The sequence below is a fragment of the Hemicordylus capensis genome, chromosome 3 (genome assembly GCF_027244095.1).
Source record: "Hemicordylus capensis ecotype Gifberg chromosome 3, rHemCap1.1.pri, whole genome shotgun sequence".
In the NCBI taxonomy this organism is placed as follows: Eukaryota; Metazoa; Chordata; class Lepidosauria; order Squamata; family Cordylidae; genus Hemicordylus; species Hemicordylus capensis.
Genome location: NC_069659.1, coordinates 338,147,313 through 338,166,155, shown reverse-complemented (window position 1 = coordinate 338,166,155; position 18,843 = coordinate 338,147,313). Strand labels below are relative to the sequence as shown.

At 41.9% G+C, this 18,843-nt stretch overlaps 1 protein-coding gene across 8 annotated transcripts in view; it reads right to left on the bottom strand.

Moving 5' to 3' along the window:
• Nucleotides 1-1,949: 1,949 nt before the first annotated feature.
• ECT2 (epithelial cell transforming 2) overlaps nucleotides 1,950-18,843 on the bottom strand; it is a 56,349-nt gene continuing 39,455 nt past the window's right edge. For 5 of the 8 annotated variants that reach the window (XM_053311664.1, XM_053311665.1, XM_053311668.1 and 2 more), the window contains 6 exons: nucleotides 12,280-12,418; nucleotides 10,136-10,290; nucleotides 8,295-8,402; nucleotides 6,205-6,348; nucleotides 4,255-4,504; nucleotides 1,950-3,182 (listed from right to left, as the gene is read on the bottom strand). In XM_053311664.1, the coding sequence (XP_053167639.1) occupies nucleotides 4,256-4,504; nucleotides 6,205-6,348; nucleotides 8,295-8,402; nucleotides 10,136-10,290; nucleotides 12,280-12,418 (795 nt within the window). In that variant the 3' untranslated portion in view covers nucleotides 1,950-3,182; nucleotide 4,255. The remainder of the gene's footprint in view (nucleotides 3,183-4,254; nucleotides 4,505-6,204; nucleotides 6,349-8,294; nucleotides 8,403-10,135; nucleotides 10,291-12,279; nucleotides 12,419-18,843) is intronic. The other 3 variants (XM_053311667.1, XM_053311671.1, XM_053311672.1) reach the window with 1 other exon arrangement.

Sequence of the window (18,843 nt, the reverse complement as noted above, 5' to 3'; positions counted from 1 at the left end):
AACTTGCAGGCTTTTGATTTCTTTTATGATTAAGCAAGCTGCTATATGATATTTCTTTTTAATTCCCCCACCTGCATTCTGTATTAGAATATCAAGCATAACAGACTTTGCCTTTTGTATTTATGGAACCAAATGAAACAGATTTGATCCAGCGATCAAGAGTATCCATCTACTCCTTGGCAACACCTTCTTTTACAAAACTGACACTTGGACAGTTCAGCTGTTACTCAGCAAGGCTCCTCCATTGGCCTTAGAAGGGTCAACTATCATCTGGACCCTCCGCTCTGACAACCCCACCCCCCTTTTTCCCTGTTTATTGCGGGGGGGGAAAGGTGGTGAACCCCTTTAGGACAGGATTTATTTATTTTTAATGCTGTAAGCCACTCTGTTGGAAATAGTGGGATATAAATCTAATAATTTAGATTTATGATCCTAATAATGGTCCTGTATGATCCCCATTGCATGTTGAGGTCATCTGGAGAGATCTGTCTCCAGTTACCACTGGTTTGTCTGGTGACGACTCAGAAATGGGCCTTCTCTGTAGCTGCTCCTGGCCTGTGGAATGCACTCCGAGCAGATATTCATAGTTTGGACTCGTTGTTGGCCTTCAAGAGAGCTCCCCCCCAAAAAAAGAACTTACTTGTTTGGCCAGGCCTTCCAAGATTTTTAAATTGTTCTTAAATATTTTTAAATGTTTTAAAATTTTGTTTTTATATTGTTTTAAGCAGTTTGGTAGGATGAGAGTGCCCCCTTTCGGTATTATTGCCTGCCGGGGTGGGATCTGGAGTGGCTGGCGTAGATGGGACGGGGTTGGTGGGAATAGGGTGTGCCAAACATTTCCAAAGCTCCCCCGCCACTAAACACCTGAGGAGCTTCTGTATTCTGGTGGGAATTTCCTCCTCTACCACTACTGCTGACTGCATGGTGGAAAACAGGCGGGCAGGTGCTACCAGTTATGGAAGGTGGCTGCTCTCGGGGTCAGTTGGGGGGGGGTTCAGAGGACATGACCCTGGCCAAGGCTGCCCCTGCTGGCCTCCTCCCCAAGAGCCCTCCCCCAATGCTGGAATCAAATTGGTAGGGTCTGCAGTAACCAGGGAGTTGGAATCGCTGGCTGGAAGCCGCATGCCCTTAGTGCTGCCTTGCTCACCTCCGTCTTTCAATCCTTTTAGCTCTTTAAAGGGCCGTTTGTCAGCAGGAAGTGTTGCCACCAGCCAGTCCGCAATGCAATTGGAGACCACAGTGGAGGAGGGAGAGGGAGAGAGAGCTCACTCTCTCACTGCCAGAAGTGTGTGTGGCCATATTGGAAGCCCGCCAGCGCACTGTGGTGAATAGTGCTGCTAACCGGCAGAAAAGGAGTGCACTGCAAACCATCTCCCTACCCCCTTAACTCTCACTAATCCACAAAAGGGAGGTCGGGTGGTGGGGCAGATATGAAAGAAGCAAAGATAGGGAACAGGCTGCAAAACACATGGAGCTCAAGAAAGCATGCCTGTACTGGAGCGAGAAGGGCATAAAAGGGTCCGAGGGAGGTAGTTCCTCCCATGGGCCCAGACAAAGTCATTTTTCATTGGCCCTGTCTCGGAACAGGAGGGAGGAGCAACCCAGCAGTTCCGGATACACTCCCCCACTGAGAGAGAATGGGATTATTTAAATCGAAATATTCCTGAATTTCCAGAACGTTTGGGTAATAATGAGGTTTTGCAGCAACCTATTTTGGATCAAAAAACTATCAAAAGCAGATACCTAAGCTTAAAAAGGAATTCAACTGAGATTTCTCACCCCATACTTTAACATACATATTTGGCCAGTTTTCCACAGTAAAATAAAAATAATTCAAACACAGTTGTGTTTGTGTATTGTCTGTTTCGTTAAGATATAGAACAAATATCAAATGAGCTTCCTGGTACTTTTTAGAATCCATGGTGTTAAACATTTAAAAAAGCGTTAAGCAATATCAACAGTTCAGTTTATTTACAAAATTTCTACCAGTATAGAATTAAAAATACACAAAAAATAAGGAACATAACAACTTACACTTACAAGGTAGTAGAAATCTGTGACTAAAGAGGCTTGTGGGTCCTACCCACCCCTACTCCCAAATACTGGTAGCAAAAAAACAGTTTATTATGTGCAGAAACAATTTCTAAAGTGAGCGCAGGAATATATTCTGAAAACTTTATTATTCTAAAAAAATGTGTTGTAGAGGAAAAACCAGAAATATAGGAAAATATAGCGAATCAGTTTTATATGAAAACTTATGAATAAAAAATAGCAGCTGTAGATATTGAAGTCAGATCTACATTTTCATCTTCATATCAAAATCTGTGCATGAATAGCCTGTATAAAAATGTGTTTCACTAGTTTTTGCAGATAGCTTTTTAAAAATGGTCTCCGTTCAAAGTTTATAAATAAAATTATGTAGCACAGTGATTTTTTTTCCAGAGGCTTCCACTTCAGGCAGTTTACTATATTGTTGAGCAAAAGTTATTTCTAGCAATTAAACAAGGTTGGACCAAATGAAAAGCTGGAGAAAGTGTTGCATATTTCCACTGTCACCACCACCAATGCACTGTCACCATGCCTAAAGTATATCCAGGCTCCTACAAACCTACATCATTTGGATAGCCTATAAAATAAGGTTTGTTGTCTAAATGTGAAATAATTTATTTCACTCCAGTTATTGGTCCATGCACTAGTTAAGTTGAACACAGCTTATTTTAAACACAAGATCCATCATCTTCAGCCAGTGGGAGCATCATTGAGCAACCTCTAAATTTCAATATTCAGTTCCAATACCATTTTATTCATAAAGGCTAAGGAATTTTTTACACTGAGCAGAATACTTCCATTATGTCAGCAGGGTCATTTGTGCAAAGAAATGAGTTATGTCCAAACTAATACCCAGTCTATTACTCGTCTTGTAGACAAGACCAGACAATTCTTGGAGATTAACTTAGTGTAATCTAAAAGCTAACTAATTGCCACTAAGGGCAAGCTAAGTACCACCATTCATGTCAGTAAGTGGTTGCTTCAATAGCGAAACCATTTTTGTCGGCCATAATGTTAAATTGCAACTCCAGTTTCTGCTCATTTCATATTAAGTGAGTCGTCGATCGACTTAAAGTATGGCTCCTCTTTTCAAACACAGACGGCAGGCTGACCAAGGAGGGTGAGTGGATGCCCTATTTAAATACAAAAACAAAAAACACAAGTGTTAACTGTATAATTGGGGCAGAGGATTTCTTTAATTCTGATTATCAAGCTTTCTGCAACTTCAAACACATGCATGTCTTCAACAGCACTGTTGTGTTGCATTTGTGTCCATTGCCAGCTTCTGAAGTAAAATTTGCCCTCTGTGAGCTTCAGGCTTTCAGTAATAGTAACATTTCTTTCCAAGTTTTCCCACATAAAGCTATGCACTCAAACCTCAAGAGCAACATAGAGACTTTGCTTGCCATTTAACCATGTCATGTTGGTCATACTGTACCAGCTGCATTATCAAGTCTCCATCGAAGTTGTCACTTTGTAGGAGGGAGGCAAAAAACCCATACCCCTTGCCCTACTAAACGGCTATAAAGCTCAAATCTTATGTTCTTGTGTAGGGCAAGCTTAAGCTTTGCTTTTCAAGATCTTGACATCCAGCAGTTTGAAAGACTGGAATTGGAATAAAACTGGAACACTAATGAGTTTAATTTTAAAATTAATTAATTTTAAGTTTCTAAAAAACAGTTTCTTAAAAAAAAAAAAGAGTTTCTAAAAAACAGATGCACTTATGGACCCGCAGGTCACTCTAGTTTATATGCTGTAGGAAGTTGATCTTTCTCAATGCTTTCGCTACCAATCAGCTGCCAGAGAATGTAACACTGTAGAGAACTAGCAAATGTGAACTTTTATAAAAAGTTTGACACTGAAGTCCAGCTGGCAAATGCAAATCCACTCCAACTTCTGTTCACATTCTGGATTAGAAAGATGGGAGGTTCATAGCAACATCTATACATGCCCCACAATATATTAAAAAGCACCTTGTTCTTAAAGTGTTGGAAAGAAATCCAGGACAGATCAGTATCAGTGGTGACTACTCCACTTTCTGACACAGGCTGTTTACTCAAGACATTAAGATACCTCAAGGAAAGAGTGTGCACAGAGACCTAAAGGAAAACCCAGAACCTGAGAATATTTGATAGAGTGTGCATCTCATTTAAACAAATTACTTTATCTCCAAGGAGTGCCCAGGAAAGAGGTTATGGAGCTCACTTTAGGCAGCGTTCCGGTCATCACTCACTTCACCACTATTGGCAGTGATGACCAAGCAAGGATTGGCCAGGGAGTGGCCGTCTAAAGTTTCAGAGCTAGAAGTAATTCGCCCTTCCAGACCATGGGAATTGCAGGTCACAGGTCGGGGCCTAGCGCTTTGGGAGCTCCCATCAATAGAGTTGGAACGTTGCACACTAATAAAGTGTTTAATTGATCCAGTTAAGCTGTATGTAGAAGAGGAGCGAGTCATCTGGAAACATGGAGAGGGAATGAAGAGTTAATCCACACATCAGTCCAGGTTTTTAAAGCTCTTGTATTATTTCTGAAATAAGAGCCTGGCTAGCACACATACACACACCAAGGATAACATACTAACAGCTTCCTCTGAACCCTTCAGTCCGACATGCTCAGAATTAGCTTGAGCTAGACTTTTCAGATATTATGGTACTATGATGAATCCTGTCAGTTTTGTATTGTAGTAAATTACACCTTACCAAAAAAGAAAGTTTGTTTCAACATAAGGACATGCGCTTGGAAGATGTCAGTAGCATGATGCTGAGAAAAGCAAATACTAAAGCTGTTCTGCCTCTAAGGAAAGATCCTTAAATACACGCCGCGACCATCTGGTTTAAACCTTAGAGCTCATTTATTATCCAGAGATACACAGAAATTATAAAGCATCTTAAGCAAGCCAAGCTAAGTAGAATAGATTCTTACGGCACAGGGGCATCTAGTGTAGCACAATATGGCCTCAAATTATGTTGCAACCATTTCCATTCAGTTCACTGGTGGTGGTGGTGGTTGGGGGGTGTCACCAACCAAGCCCCATGGTTCACTATACCAAATTTAATCATGAGTAATTCTTGACTCATTCATCTTCCTCCTAACAGTGATTGATACCCATCTTTCATACAGCACTGGTCTCCCTTTCAACCATCAACCCACTTTCCTGTTTGTTAACTCTCTCCTCTTCCTCACCACTAAATGTCTCCTACCACATGATGCTGCCACCTTATGTAGCCATTCACCGCTTCGTGCAAGCAAACTTACATATGCAGTTTCTTTATCTACAGAATTCCATAAAGTAACCAACCAGTTACACATTTTCTTTACCTTTCCGTTTCATCACAGTGGGCACCACTGCTTCTTGACAGAATGCCAGGCCCTTGAAATCACAGTCTTCCCACTACACAAGTTGTTGTGACGGGGTGAGAGAGTCCATTTAATGATGCCTCCCTTGTGGCCAGCAGACAATCACGTCATGCTGGTTTTAGTTAGAGGAAGCTAATTCCACTAGAGGAGTATAGGTCAGGCAGAGAGTAGGCCAACCTTTCTCACTGAACCTGCTCATCTCTCATATGAACACCTACAGACATAAGAAACTACTTTATACAGAATCAGACCACTGGTCCATGTACCTCAGTAATGTTTATCCCCACTGGTAGCAGTTCTCCAGGTATCAGACAGGTCTCTTTCAGCCCTACATGGAGATACCAGGAATTGAACCTGTGACTTTCTACCACAGAAAGTGTATGCTCCATCACTGAGTTACATCCCCTTGTATCACTACTGAGTATCACATCAAATATTCTAGTTTCTCTCACTTAACTTTTCTTAGGAAACCCATTTTGCCACCAGCTCAGAGGAATAAGCACCAAAAAGAAATCATGTCAAGTATCCTATCTTGAGCTGGATCATGCAATGGAGTGTTATATAAGACCTAAATTCCCTAACATCTCCATCATATGGACTCACTTCTGGTTGATGTTTAGAGAGGATTTCTCTGTTATTGATATTATATGAACTATCAAACTGACCACAAGTGTTATGACTTCAGAATTATGGAAATGCTTCATCATTAGATGAACAAGCTTCACTGTTCAAGAAGTAAAGGGGAGGAGTCAGGCTGGGGTTTTAAAAATTATTATATAGGGCTCCACAGTCACTTACCGCTAGTGATGAACTGCTACACATGCGCCCCCCCCAGTAACTTTCACTTGTGCAAAAATTCTTTTCGTCAACACTGTTATGTGCCATCAAAGCTCTTCGAAGTGCTCTCTTTGGTGTCTTGGAAAAAGAGAATGCGCGTGTGACCTGCAGAGATTGACAAGATCCATGTTAATGTAAATGTTAGAGGAGACATTGTAATTAGCATTAGTGCCTGCTCAATTTCAATGCAACATTTTCAATTCTGAAGTTTAACTCGATGTGAGATTTGAAACACATTTTGCAGAGTAAGAATTTTACATGTTAAGTCACAGCTATGAATTATTGCACTTTTTTAGCCTACTTTCGTAAGTCAAGTAAGCTTATGAGATCACCTGGCTGTGTGTGCATGCGTGCATGTCTCCCCATCCCACTATCAACTTCATAACGCCTGGACCAATATGAACTAAATTGGGTACAGTTGTAGGGACTCAGAGACACCTCAAGAAACCTTATTGCATAGTTTGCAATAATGTCATCCACCCCGAATCAAGATGGCGGATGCATGAACATGTGAGGTGTAACTGACCTAACTTATGAACAGTCTAACGAATTTGAACCAAATCTGCTACACCTGTAGAGACAAATAGGGATGCCTCAACAGTATCGTTTGTGATGATGTCATCCACCCCAATTCAAGATGGCAGACATGTGAACGTTTAAGGCTGAAGTGGGCTAACTTGTGAGGATGGTAATTATCAATGAAGATTATAGTGAAGGGCAAGTAGGCAAATTAGTTCTTACCAGAACTTGGGTGTTTTGTTTTAGCTAAAATACCAGGGATTAAATAAGGCAACTACCTAATTCGGGATAATGCAAATTCCCTCACATTTAGTTTTAATCTGTATTTGCTGTTCAAAGCATTTTGAGCTACTTTTTCCCAATATGAAAACGAAAATTATCACTGTATCAGTGACAAGCCCTATATGCTACACCAGAAGGAGCAATGCTCAAAAAAGCTAACACAATGCAGTTGCAAGCAGTTTGCTGAATTATAGGTTACTGTATGATACACCTGTAAAAGAGTGACATTTGTCACTTGATGGTTTGCATTTTGGGAAGAGCCATAGCTCAGTGACAGAGCACATGTTTTGCATGAAAGAGCCAGTGTAATTGGCATGTTGGACTAGGACAGGGGAAGCCTGGGCTCAGATCCCTACTCAGCCACAAAGCTCACTGGGTAAGTCACTATCTCTCAGCTTAACCTACTTTGAAGGGATGCTGGTGATGGTAGTGGCCTCAGGTTCAGTTCCCAACGCCTTCAAGTTACAGCTGGGAAATATCTTTGTCTAAAATTCTGAAGAGCTGTTGCCAACCAGTGTAGTTAATATTAAATCATATGGATCAATGATTTGGCACAGTACAAGAGAACCTCAATATTTGTGGATCCTGCATCCATGGATTTGCGTATCCACAGTTGGGTAACCGACACCTGGCCTCAATATAAGAGGTAGAAAATCCGGGAATGGGGCAGGGGGAGGTTAAATCTGCATATCCACAGGTTGGGGTGACTGGAAATGACTTCAGAGATCATTTATGGCCACCATTTTGAGGAGAAGAGCCATTTTGTGGTTCCTTTTGCCCCCCCCCAAGAAGGAAAAAAGTAATTTTCGGCCAGTTTTCAACTCTTGGGGGACACAGCAAGAACATGGTAGGGCATTTTATGAGCTTTTTGGCTGTTTTTCCCCTTAGGAACCTAACCCCCAAGATGCCACTGCCCCAATTACTTGGTATTCGTGGTTTCGGTATCCGTGGCACTAGGCGGAAATGGAACCCTCACAGATACGAAGGTTTTCCTGTAGAAGGGAGTGATGGACACAGACACGGACAGCATCTCATAGGCACCACATTCAATTGTGTAGTATGTGTGCTCAGTATATAAGGTGGCTTCATAGCTTCAGTCTCTCTTCAAAAGTATGGAATGTGTGCAAGTGTCTTTCTCTGTTAGTTTTTTGCACTTGAGAGGGATCTGCATTCTGCACAGGTTTTGCTACCAAATGTGAGCAGTTAATGGAAGGATGTCGCTTCAGAATCGTGCCTCTCAATTCCCTTACCTTTTTAGATGTTTTCTTTATGGCCCGGGATGCCCTACTCAATGTACTATCCATGTCTTTTGTGTTTACTTCAATAGAATCAGGATCAGTAGCATAAATAAGATTTTCCTGCAAAGAAAGAAGGCTGAAGAATTAACTCTCAGATAAGAAGAAGCCTTGAAATTTAAGATCCGCATTTCAAAAAAATCTAGGCACACTTAAATCCTCAAGTCTGAACTACCTGCATATTTAAGCAGAAAAAGCAAAATATGAACATTTAAAAACAAAATCAGATATTGTATACTATGCATACCCACATGGGAGTTACAAATCATTGCTTCAGAGCATTCTACCACTTAGACAAGCAAGTAGGAAATAGCCACAAAATTAAAGCATCTGCTGCCCCCACGTGGGGCATGAATGTAAAAGCTCTCTTCAATCTAGAAAAACAGATGCAAGGCTTGTTGAGAGAGAAGAGATGAGAAGTGTACAATTTCAAATGGCAAAGGGGATAAAGTCTATTTCCTTTGTAATTATTATTTAGATTGTATCCCCCTTGTCAAAGAAAACCCAAAGAAGCCTCAAAACACAGCCAAACAACCCAGAGACCATGTACTGTATCATTCCACTCAAACCTGGAGACCGAGTGCTCAGGTATAACAAAGAGAGCTAAAATGCCTTTAAGACAGTTTCTTTCCTGCATCGCAGCATATTTCATTATAGATGCTCAAGTTTGCGGGGGGGCGGGGGGAGGCTCTGCCAGCACAGCAAAGCCTACTCCATTTCAAAGTTTGACCTTTTGCACTTTTGAGTCCAATCCTGTGCACACTCAGAAGAACCCTACCAAGTTCAATGGGACTTCCACCCTAGTAAATAAGCTGGGGGTTGGGCTTAAGATAAAAAATTGAAAATGTGTTATTGTTTGAGGTAGTGCCTTCTTGGAGCATGCTAAGACTGCAACCCCAAGTTGTCCCATTAAAATAAAATGAATTGTGAACCCAGTAATAAGTAACTGTACACTACAACATCATTAGCCACCTAATGGCACAGTAGGGAAGCAACGTGCCTAGGGAGCAGGAGGCTGTTGGTTCGAATCCCCACTGATGTCTTCCCCAGAATATGGGAAACTCCTATATTAAGCAGCAGCGATATAGGAAGGTGCTGAAAGGCATCATCTCATACTGCGTGGGAGATGGCAATGGTAAACCATTCCTGTATTCTACCAAGAAAACCACATGGCTCTGTGGTCACCAGGAGTCAACACCGACTCAAAGGCACAACCTTTCCTTTTCTTCCTACAGCTTCATTATGGCATCAGGTTCTCCTCTTTTAAATAAAAGTGTTGACAAGCACACTTGGCAACCTTAAGCAACCCTCTTTCTATAGAAGTATTGTCAGTCAAGTGAGCATCACAAATCCAGCTGCACAAACATAGGCTCAGCAGGAAACAGCATTTCTCATTGTGCCATTAAACTAGTTTACTTCATGCTCAACAGGAAGGCAGATGAAGCAGGTCTGCATACAGCGATGTTTACAAACGAGCGCCAACTCCCAGCGCAAACGTGCTGCACCTGTGAATGCCACTCTCCAGGTGTACCAAGCAAACACAGTATCACTGCACCTGTACACTGCATTGCTTGGCAGTATACTGTCAGAAGTTTGGTTTGCAGAAACCAGGAGGGCCCAATCACATCATGGCAAAGTGCCAGAACGTGCTATTATTCTATTCTCTCTCAACCTACAGGATTCCCTTCGTGCCAGCTCAGTATCAGTAAGATTAGTCACCACACAGATCTCCTGGATATCAGTCTTCACATCCCAATGTAGAGTTTTCTCCTCAGCCACAAATATTCAGAACTTACAGCATCTGCTTTGCATATAGTGTTCGCTACATGTCGACACAGCATCTTCAACCAGTCCTCTTTGGCAGGCTCCTCAATAGTTATCTGGAAGCTGAACAGCAAGTTGGTCTGCTCCGTTGGGGGCCGCACAACCAATGCAAATGCTTTGTGGCAGTCTGTAAAGAAAAGCCACAGTTCTATAAAAGTCTGTTATCTAAGTCCTCGTGATTACAGTAGGAGATAGCATGGACTATAATCAATATAATGGGATGAGCATGGGGTCAGCACAAGAACCCGGAGTTTAAAAGCCTGATTATTAACAAACTAACCTCCAAACTATCTCAGCACAGAATTAAACCCTTCACAGACTCTTCCCTATGACAAATCTGACAGATCTGGTGCTCTCTTCCCTGCACCCCATTAACTACTGCTTGCAAGGGGCTACAGAAAGAAGTCTAAAAGGCTTCTTGTATGCTGTGGTGGGGCACTGGGGAGAGAATTTTACCTCTGCAGAGTCTAAATTTAGAACCTTAAGGCTAAAAATAATTCCAGCCATGGGAATCCACTCTTTTAGGGTAGCTCCCATCCCTGGGATACATGATGAATGGGTTTTTCCACCTACAGAAGCAACAGGACAACATTCAACAACCCTGAGCCATTTTTGGAAGGGCGGTATAGAAATGGAATAAAATAAATAAATAAAATAGTGCCTTAAAGACAATGATGCTTTTATTAACCATTATAAATCTGCAGCAACTAAGACAAGGCACAGTATCCCATGGGACAAAGTAGACTATAAAGTCATGTAATCAGTATAAAGATACTGAAGCTAATGCCCACATTCAGCTACAACATATGGTCACTACAGAGAATTCTGTAAAATACAGACAATTCTGCAAAAGCTGAGTTGCATTTAGCATGCCTGTCACTGTCCAAGATGAGTGTCTTTGCCATACAAATCTCTCATCAAAATGCATAAAGTCTGATACAACCCCGTATACTTTTGAGTGGGGTGTGTGCACGATAATTAAAATAAATTATGCACACGATAATTAAAAAGAAACCAGTCTTTTAAAGTGATCTGCACTTTAAGCACTGTAAGACGTCAGGTATGGTAGATAACCTATTAAAGTGATCTTTTGATCTATCCACCACACAAAATCCATCAATGTTTTTCTAAAGGCTAGTTTAGGAATCAGCTGGGGGTCAGGAGAAGGCTATGGAATATTGTATGTGCTTTCCTCTTGCTTCTAAACTAGAGCCTACTCATCACCAGTGTCTCCACTAAGCCAGGTTAAAATGAATCTGGGGACACTCCTAAACCCACTTTGAAAACCTAATTTTAGTCTGTGTTGTCAAGAGATAGGTTTAGGAACAACCTTGGACTCGTTTTAACAGAAGAAGGTGGCAGCATCATGCAACACCAAATCCAGATTGATTGATTGATTGATTGGGGGAGGGGGGCATTTGTGGACAGGGCAAGAGCAAGCACAAACCTGCAACCTAATCCCAAACCTCAATACTTACAAGACTGCATTCGGGAGAGTCTGTTCAAAGGCTTGCTGTGGGACACTACTTCAAAACTTACAAGATCATCTTTCCAGTAGGTGCTGCACTAAATACTGATGACTCTTGTGGAGCCTTAGTCAGAATGCTCACTCTAGAAAGAAGCTGCATTTCTTTCAATACGCAATGCAATTCATTCCAGCCCTTTAATGAGCATAAGAGCAATAAAGGCATGCTTGCGAAAGGATTTTAACATAGGCCTGTGGGCTTAAGCTCATGCTTACAACTGGAGTGACAGTCATGTAAACCTTTGTTCTCAAAAGGTTAATACGCCCACACATGAAGCTTTATTTTTAGAAAAAGCATTATGCCAAGGCACATGGGAACACTCATAGAGCAAGGGCTATGTGCTCTAAAAGCTTTGAGGAGTTTTCTCCGGCTAGAGGTTCAAAACTGACATTTGACTGTCTCCCCTCCACACTCCTTTTACGGGTTATTTCTGGCTCCTTGGCCTTCAGGTAAAACCTCTTTGGAAGAGGTCTTGTTCAGCTATGCCAAGACTGATCAGCATTTGCAGCCCTTACTCCGTGACTCTGTACTCAAAACCAGCCACCCCACCACTACCAAGCAGTGAGCCATTCCATTCCAAAGGTTCGGACCTTCTGTCTCTCGGATGTCGAGGACTTTCTTGATCTGAGACAGGGGCATGAGGATGATGTGCTTGAGAGATGCTGGTGGCCTGGTATGGCCATGTGGACTCTTGAAAGCACCAATGACTTTGTGCCGCTTCCTTGCAATCTGTTTAAACACAACATAAAAAACCTGTAAAGCCCCAGCAAAAACATCCCCTCAGACCTTCAAGTGTAAATGTTCTGTAGCAAACCAACTTTTGAAAATCTTAAGCAATTCCAACATATGGATTTATGTTCCTGCTTAGAATGCCAGCTTCCTCCAGCTTTTATGAGAGGGATTCACAGTTTTTAATGTTCTCTGAAACACCACATGCCAATCCGAACACATCTCTCCTCTCTTCTGCCTTGTTTTCACAAATGTTCCAGCACTGCATATGCCTAGCAGAGGGTCCTTGTACTTGCTACCTCCAATTAAGGACCATAACTTCCACCCCTAGGTAAATACAAAAAACAAACCTACTGACTTTGATAAAAGCTGTAAGCAAGTGTACATATATCTGAAGATATCTCTGCTCTGATGCCTAAGTTTTGTGCCAAAGGATCCAATTATGCCCCTATGCAGAACATACATACCTGCCTCTGCAAGCAGTTACCTTGGCAGAAGAATAAGCTGAACAACTACTGGATTCTGAGATATGCATAAAATACACTGACTTTAAGATTTGCACGGCTCATTTTACTTTGAATAATTTATTCTGCTTCTGCTAGCCATGGGAAAGGAGGCTGGACTGAGGTCCATTAGAAGTCTGATCTGGTTCCACCAGACATTGGAAGACATTGTGGACACTGTCCACATTATTGCAACACACTGCACCACAGAAGACTACTTTAAAACAGACTGGTCCGAAAAAAAAGTTGCTAGACTGTCAAGCAGGGCCAAACTAAGTGCAATTTCACTGGCTGCCAATCAGTTTCCAGCACTCTGAATTATTCCTGGTTTTAACCTTAAAGTCCTAAATAACTCGAGATCTGTGTACTTGGGGGCTGCATTACTCCCACATGAGCCTCCCTGAATGTGGAGATCATCTTCAGAGGCTCTTCTCAGGGAGCCCCCACCTTGTGAGATGAGGTAGGTGCCAAAAACGGTGTGGAGCTTCTTGGCAAGGGCCCCCCATTTGTGAAATTCTCTCCCCAGAAAAGCTTACTCAGCACTAGAACTCATGCCTTTGTAACTCCTGGCAAAGACCTTTTTACTAGACCTTTCAAACCTCATTTAAATTTGCTCAACACTGTTCTATTACTTTAAAAAGGTGATTGTGTTTGTATAACACATTGATAATGAAGACATTAAAGTGGTGGATAGCATCTGCCTTTTAGGATTAGCCATCAATGGTAAAGGATCCAGCAGTCAAGAAATACCCCACAGACTAGCACTTGGTAGGGCTGCTGCCTTGGAAAGGATATTTAGATACCATGATGAGTCTATACCTACAAAGATTAGAATCATTCGTACAAAAGTTTTTCCTGTGACACTCTATGGATGCGAAAGCTGGACTTTGAAGCAGGACAGAAAAAGTATTGATGCTTTTGAACTTTGATGCTAGAGAAGACTTTTGAGGATACCACGGACAGCCACAAACAAACAAACGGATCTTAGAAAAAATAAATCCAGAATTTTCACTCGAGGCACAAATGACCAGACTCAAACTATCATACTTTGGACACATTATGCAAAGACACAGCTCCTCTGAGAGATGCTGGGGAAAGTTGAAGGAAAAAGAAGAAGAGGATGACTAGCAGCAAGGTGGATGGACTCGATTACGACAGCAATGAATGCACCAGAGAGACCTAAAAAGCCAAGTTGAAGACAGATCATCCTGGAGAGTATCTATGTGGTCACTAAGAGCTGACACTGACTTGACAATGCTTAATTAAACAATCAGTGACACATTGTAGCTCTCCTGAAAGTGTTGGTTTCAAACTGAAAGCCTTTGGGTTTGTTGTTTTTTAGAAGTATTCAAGAAGAAGAAAAATCTTTATTATAGTCATTGACCAAATTAACAAATCAAAATAAAATAAGATAGCAAAACAGTAAACCACCAACCAGTAAGTCAGAACAATTTAACCAACTCTTGGCAAATTTTACAAACCATAAAACAAAATTTTGCTACATTTTAAGAAATCAAGTCATTCTGGCCAGACAGTAAATACTGAAGGTAAGATTAATCTGAGTGGCCTGGAAATTTGATTAAAAGGGGGTAGTGAGATGAGAATGAATATCCTTATTAAAAGAGGCGGTATAGAAGGACATGAGCTGTTGATTCAATGGCTCTTGCACCACAAGGGCAGAACTGGGCTACATATGGAATTTTCTATAGGAAGCACATTAGACACACACTGGAGTCAAAGTTCTTCTAAAATGTAGACCCCATTATTTGATTTAAATATCTGAGAGGCACTAAAATAAATAGTTGGTTACTCACATATAGACCTCTTGGAAGGCAAGTTTGGTCTAATTGCCCTTCCACATCCATAGCTCATTGTTTAAGTGCTATCTTGGCCTGCTCAAAACCCATCATGAGGGCTTCCTGAGAGAAGCCGTAATACAGTTCCTGGTGGAGGGATTTTTTCCATTTTGAATTAAAGTTGTCAACTAACGTTAGGGGGAATAGTTCAACTGGGGAAAAGAGCAGCCTTAGCCAGTAAGTGAAGATCATTGACCATAACCCCATCTCTACCTTGGTCTCACCACCTTCCCAGAAGAGAAACACATTTGGAACACATCTAGCTACTTGGAAAATATTTCTTAGAAATTTGGATTGCACAGCTTCCAATGGGGTAAAGTTGCCATACAGCCCAAATTGTGCACCATTCAGGAGCTGTGCACAAAATTTAGCTAAAAATATTTTTATTGCCACAGGGATAGATAAGGTACCTCTGGAATAATAGAAAGATTGAATGGCTGATGCTGATTTCTGGGCATTTTGCAGAACATAATCCAAGTGAGCCTTCTGGCGGCTTGGAAAACAAGGCCCAGATATATTTTTAAAAATTAACTTATCCAATTTTGTGACCAGATACCAAGTGCTACCTTTGAGGTGCTTAGCAAAGGTCAGGATCTTGGTCATACTGTAATTAATCTCTAAAGCTTCCTCATTACAATCCAGAGCAAGAGAGCACAATGCTCATTTTAATCCAGCTGAAGTCTGAGACAGTAAAACCATGTCGTCCGCAAAAAGTAGTATTGCAAAGTATTTATTTGCCAGATTCAGGGGATGGTGGGCAAGATTTAGATGAGCTACCAAGGAATTAATATAGAAATTGAATAGTGATGCCACTAATATACAATCTTGCCTAACACCTCTTCATGTTGTAATTGTTGGTAAGATGGCCTTATATGCTGCAATGGACTTTTAAACAGGAATTTTCATGCAGTTTGAATATTAAAAGTAACAGACATCAATCCATGGTGGAATTCTTAAGTTTGCACCACAATTTTACTCTGGAAATTGAGTCAAATGTGAACTTAAAATCAATGAACGCAGCATACAACACAGAACCAGGTTTGTCAGTATATTTTTCAATCAGATGCTGCACAATAAGGGCTTGGTCTAATGGAGAACAGCCAGCTCTAAAGTCAGCCTGTTCCTCCACCAAGACGTGTTCAGCGAATCCAGAAGTTTTTCATTTAAATGTTTTGCATACAACTTACTAATTATACCAGGAGACTAATGAGGTAGTTGGCGGGAGTATCTCTTTTACAGTTTTTGTAAATGGGAATTATGGCTGTACCACAGGCCCTAGAAACCAGTGCAGGTTTTCAAGCATATCTTCATAATCGGATCTTGCCACAATAACTTATGATATGGATGTCACCAAGGCATATTACCACCAACGTAACATACATGAGAAATTCGTTAATCGCAGACTCACCATCTGCGGTTTCATGTATCCACGATTGGGTAAGAGACACCCAATCTCAGCATATGCGGTGTGGGGGTGGGGACAGATTTGCGTATCCGCAGGTCAGCCACCAATATACTTGTAAAGGGGAATCTGGCAAGGATTCCCCTTTACAAGTAAAGGGCTTGGGTTTGAGGGAGGCAAGGGGAAAGGAGGCAGCATTTTACATTAAAAAATAGCATGCTCAGAGAGGCTTGAAATGGGCTCCAGACTAACACCCACGGTAAAAGAGGCTTGGAAGGAGAAGGAGTCCCCGTTGCTGGCTCTGCTGGGATCCCTGCTGCTCAGACACCTCTGTGGCAGTTTAAGAAGACAAAATGCACCTGCTGGATCTATCCGATCCCTGCTGTTGCCGCTGCAGTGATTTTCAAAGGTAAAATGCGCCACCTCCGCTGCAATCCCACCACCATCACTCGTGATTTTTTTTTTTAAACTATTTTCACCCAATTTTTGGCCAATTTCTTTTAAAAACACACACAAAAAAACCAAATTTTGGCTCATCTCCCCTTAGGAACATAACCCCCGCAGTTCCATAGCCCCAATGACTTGGTATTCATGGTTTCTGTATCTGTGGCACTAGCTGGGAACAGAACTGCCATGAATACAGAGGTTTTCCTGTATAGCTGTAACATGGGGCTGCCTTTGAAAAGTGTCTGGAAACTCTAGTTGGTAAAAAATGTAGCAGCTAAGGTGCTGACAGGAGCCCATTCTGCTGATCACAACTCACCAATATCATACCAACTTCACTGGCTCCCAATGTGTTTCTGGACCCATTCCTGAGTGTGGTTTGAACCTTTAAAGTCCTAAACTGGAACCCTGATAGCTGCTGGAATGTGTCCTAACACACATGTCCCACCACCACCTGGAGGAGATACTGGAGAGCATGAGAGATACAGCTTTCTTGGCATTAGTGCCTATGTTGTGCAACTTGTCCAGGAGATCCAGCAGAATTTCTCACTATGTACCTTTAGGCGTCTGTTGAAGGCCATACAATTTTGATTCACATTTCATTGGGATAGTCTGGAAACCTTGTATTTGCCTACTGATTTGTTAATGCTGTTGCTGGTTTTGCTTTTGGGGTTGGATTTTTGTGTTTGTTTTGTGTGATGGCAATTAGTAGCTTCTAGGGGGCTCTTTTTTTTAAGTTTAGGACAGAGAACATACCATTTACCACCACTGGTTAAGGGAAGAAGTCAAACTAACTTGTGACCATTTAGGGCAGACTTGCGAGAAGATCTTTATATTCCTCACAGTATAACTTTGACAGACCACAGTGAACACACACTTTATGGTCTCACCCATGCTAGGCTCAGCTCTCAAACCTGATTAGTTTTGGTCCCCAAGCTCAGTATCTTTCCAAACAGCAATTATTGGTTATACTGCTTGTGTGGTCACTTTATGTGTCTGTTTTTGAGTAGCCTAAGCAGAAGCTAAACAGATCAACCTGACACAGACACGTTATTTGCTCATATTAAATACAAATGAGTCCCATGAGAACTCATGTGCTGCTGAGCCATTGTCTTGAAAACTTGAAGCAGTGCCAGGATTGTTAAGTGGTGCCGAGAGAGAGCGATTGTGACAAGTTACACGACTATAACCAAGATGCATCAATCCTCCAGATGCAAAAGCCAGTCTAGCATCTTCTCTCACTTGTTCAGATGTCAAGTGGACATTAGGGATGGGAAGATGGGACTAAAAAGGTGGCTGTTGAGGAGATTCAAGCAGTTCTCCTTTCAGGCTAAGCAGCAGCTATTGTACTAAATCATACCAAGGTCTGAGGTACAGGCAGCCAAGCTGTTACAACACTTGACATCCCCCCAATTCACCCAGCAACTAAACGGCTCCTGACAGACCGTGGCTGAAGTTCTAGGCATACTAGGATGCACCTCTAAGCAGGTATGAACAGGTTGCTCACCTGTAACTTGCTCTGGAAGTGATCCGTTGTATTCATAATGAAATGGGTTCTGTGTCTGTGCAGGGACCTCACGGGCAGACTAACTAGCTTCTTGAGATGCCCAGTCCACCCAGTACGTGCACCATGCTTTCGCTGAAAACCATTTCAGTTTCTTGCAGACCACCTGTACTTGACGATCTGTCGCAGTTCTGGTAAGTGACCTCTCTTCAATTTTGGGTCCCCCCCCCTTTTATTTTTCTACTGTAGTGGGGATGGTTAGGGAGGGTCTTATGAATACAACAGATCACTTCCAGATCAAGCATTACAGGTGAGCAACCTGTTTATCAGGATCAGGATCCGTTGCATTCATAATGAAATGGGTGGTTAGCCAGCTTTTATCTATGGTGATGAGCACACTAGACCCTTAGCTTATAGCAACTCCTTTTTCAAAACACTTCTCCCAAACTCAGCTTGTCTTGCCATCTGCAAGTCAATGGCATAATGCTTGATGAATGGCTGTTGAGATAACCATGTTGCTGTTGAGCAGACATCAGCCATCTGAATTCCTGACAAATGCACAGCCAAGGCAGCATATGCTCTTGTTGAGTGCATTCGTATAGTGCGTGGAGGATCAACCCCGTGTTGTTTGTAGGCATGAACAATCAGCTCTACTAACCAATGAGCCAGCCTCTTCCTCGATATTGCCAGACCCTTGCTCTTCCCCTTATATGCCA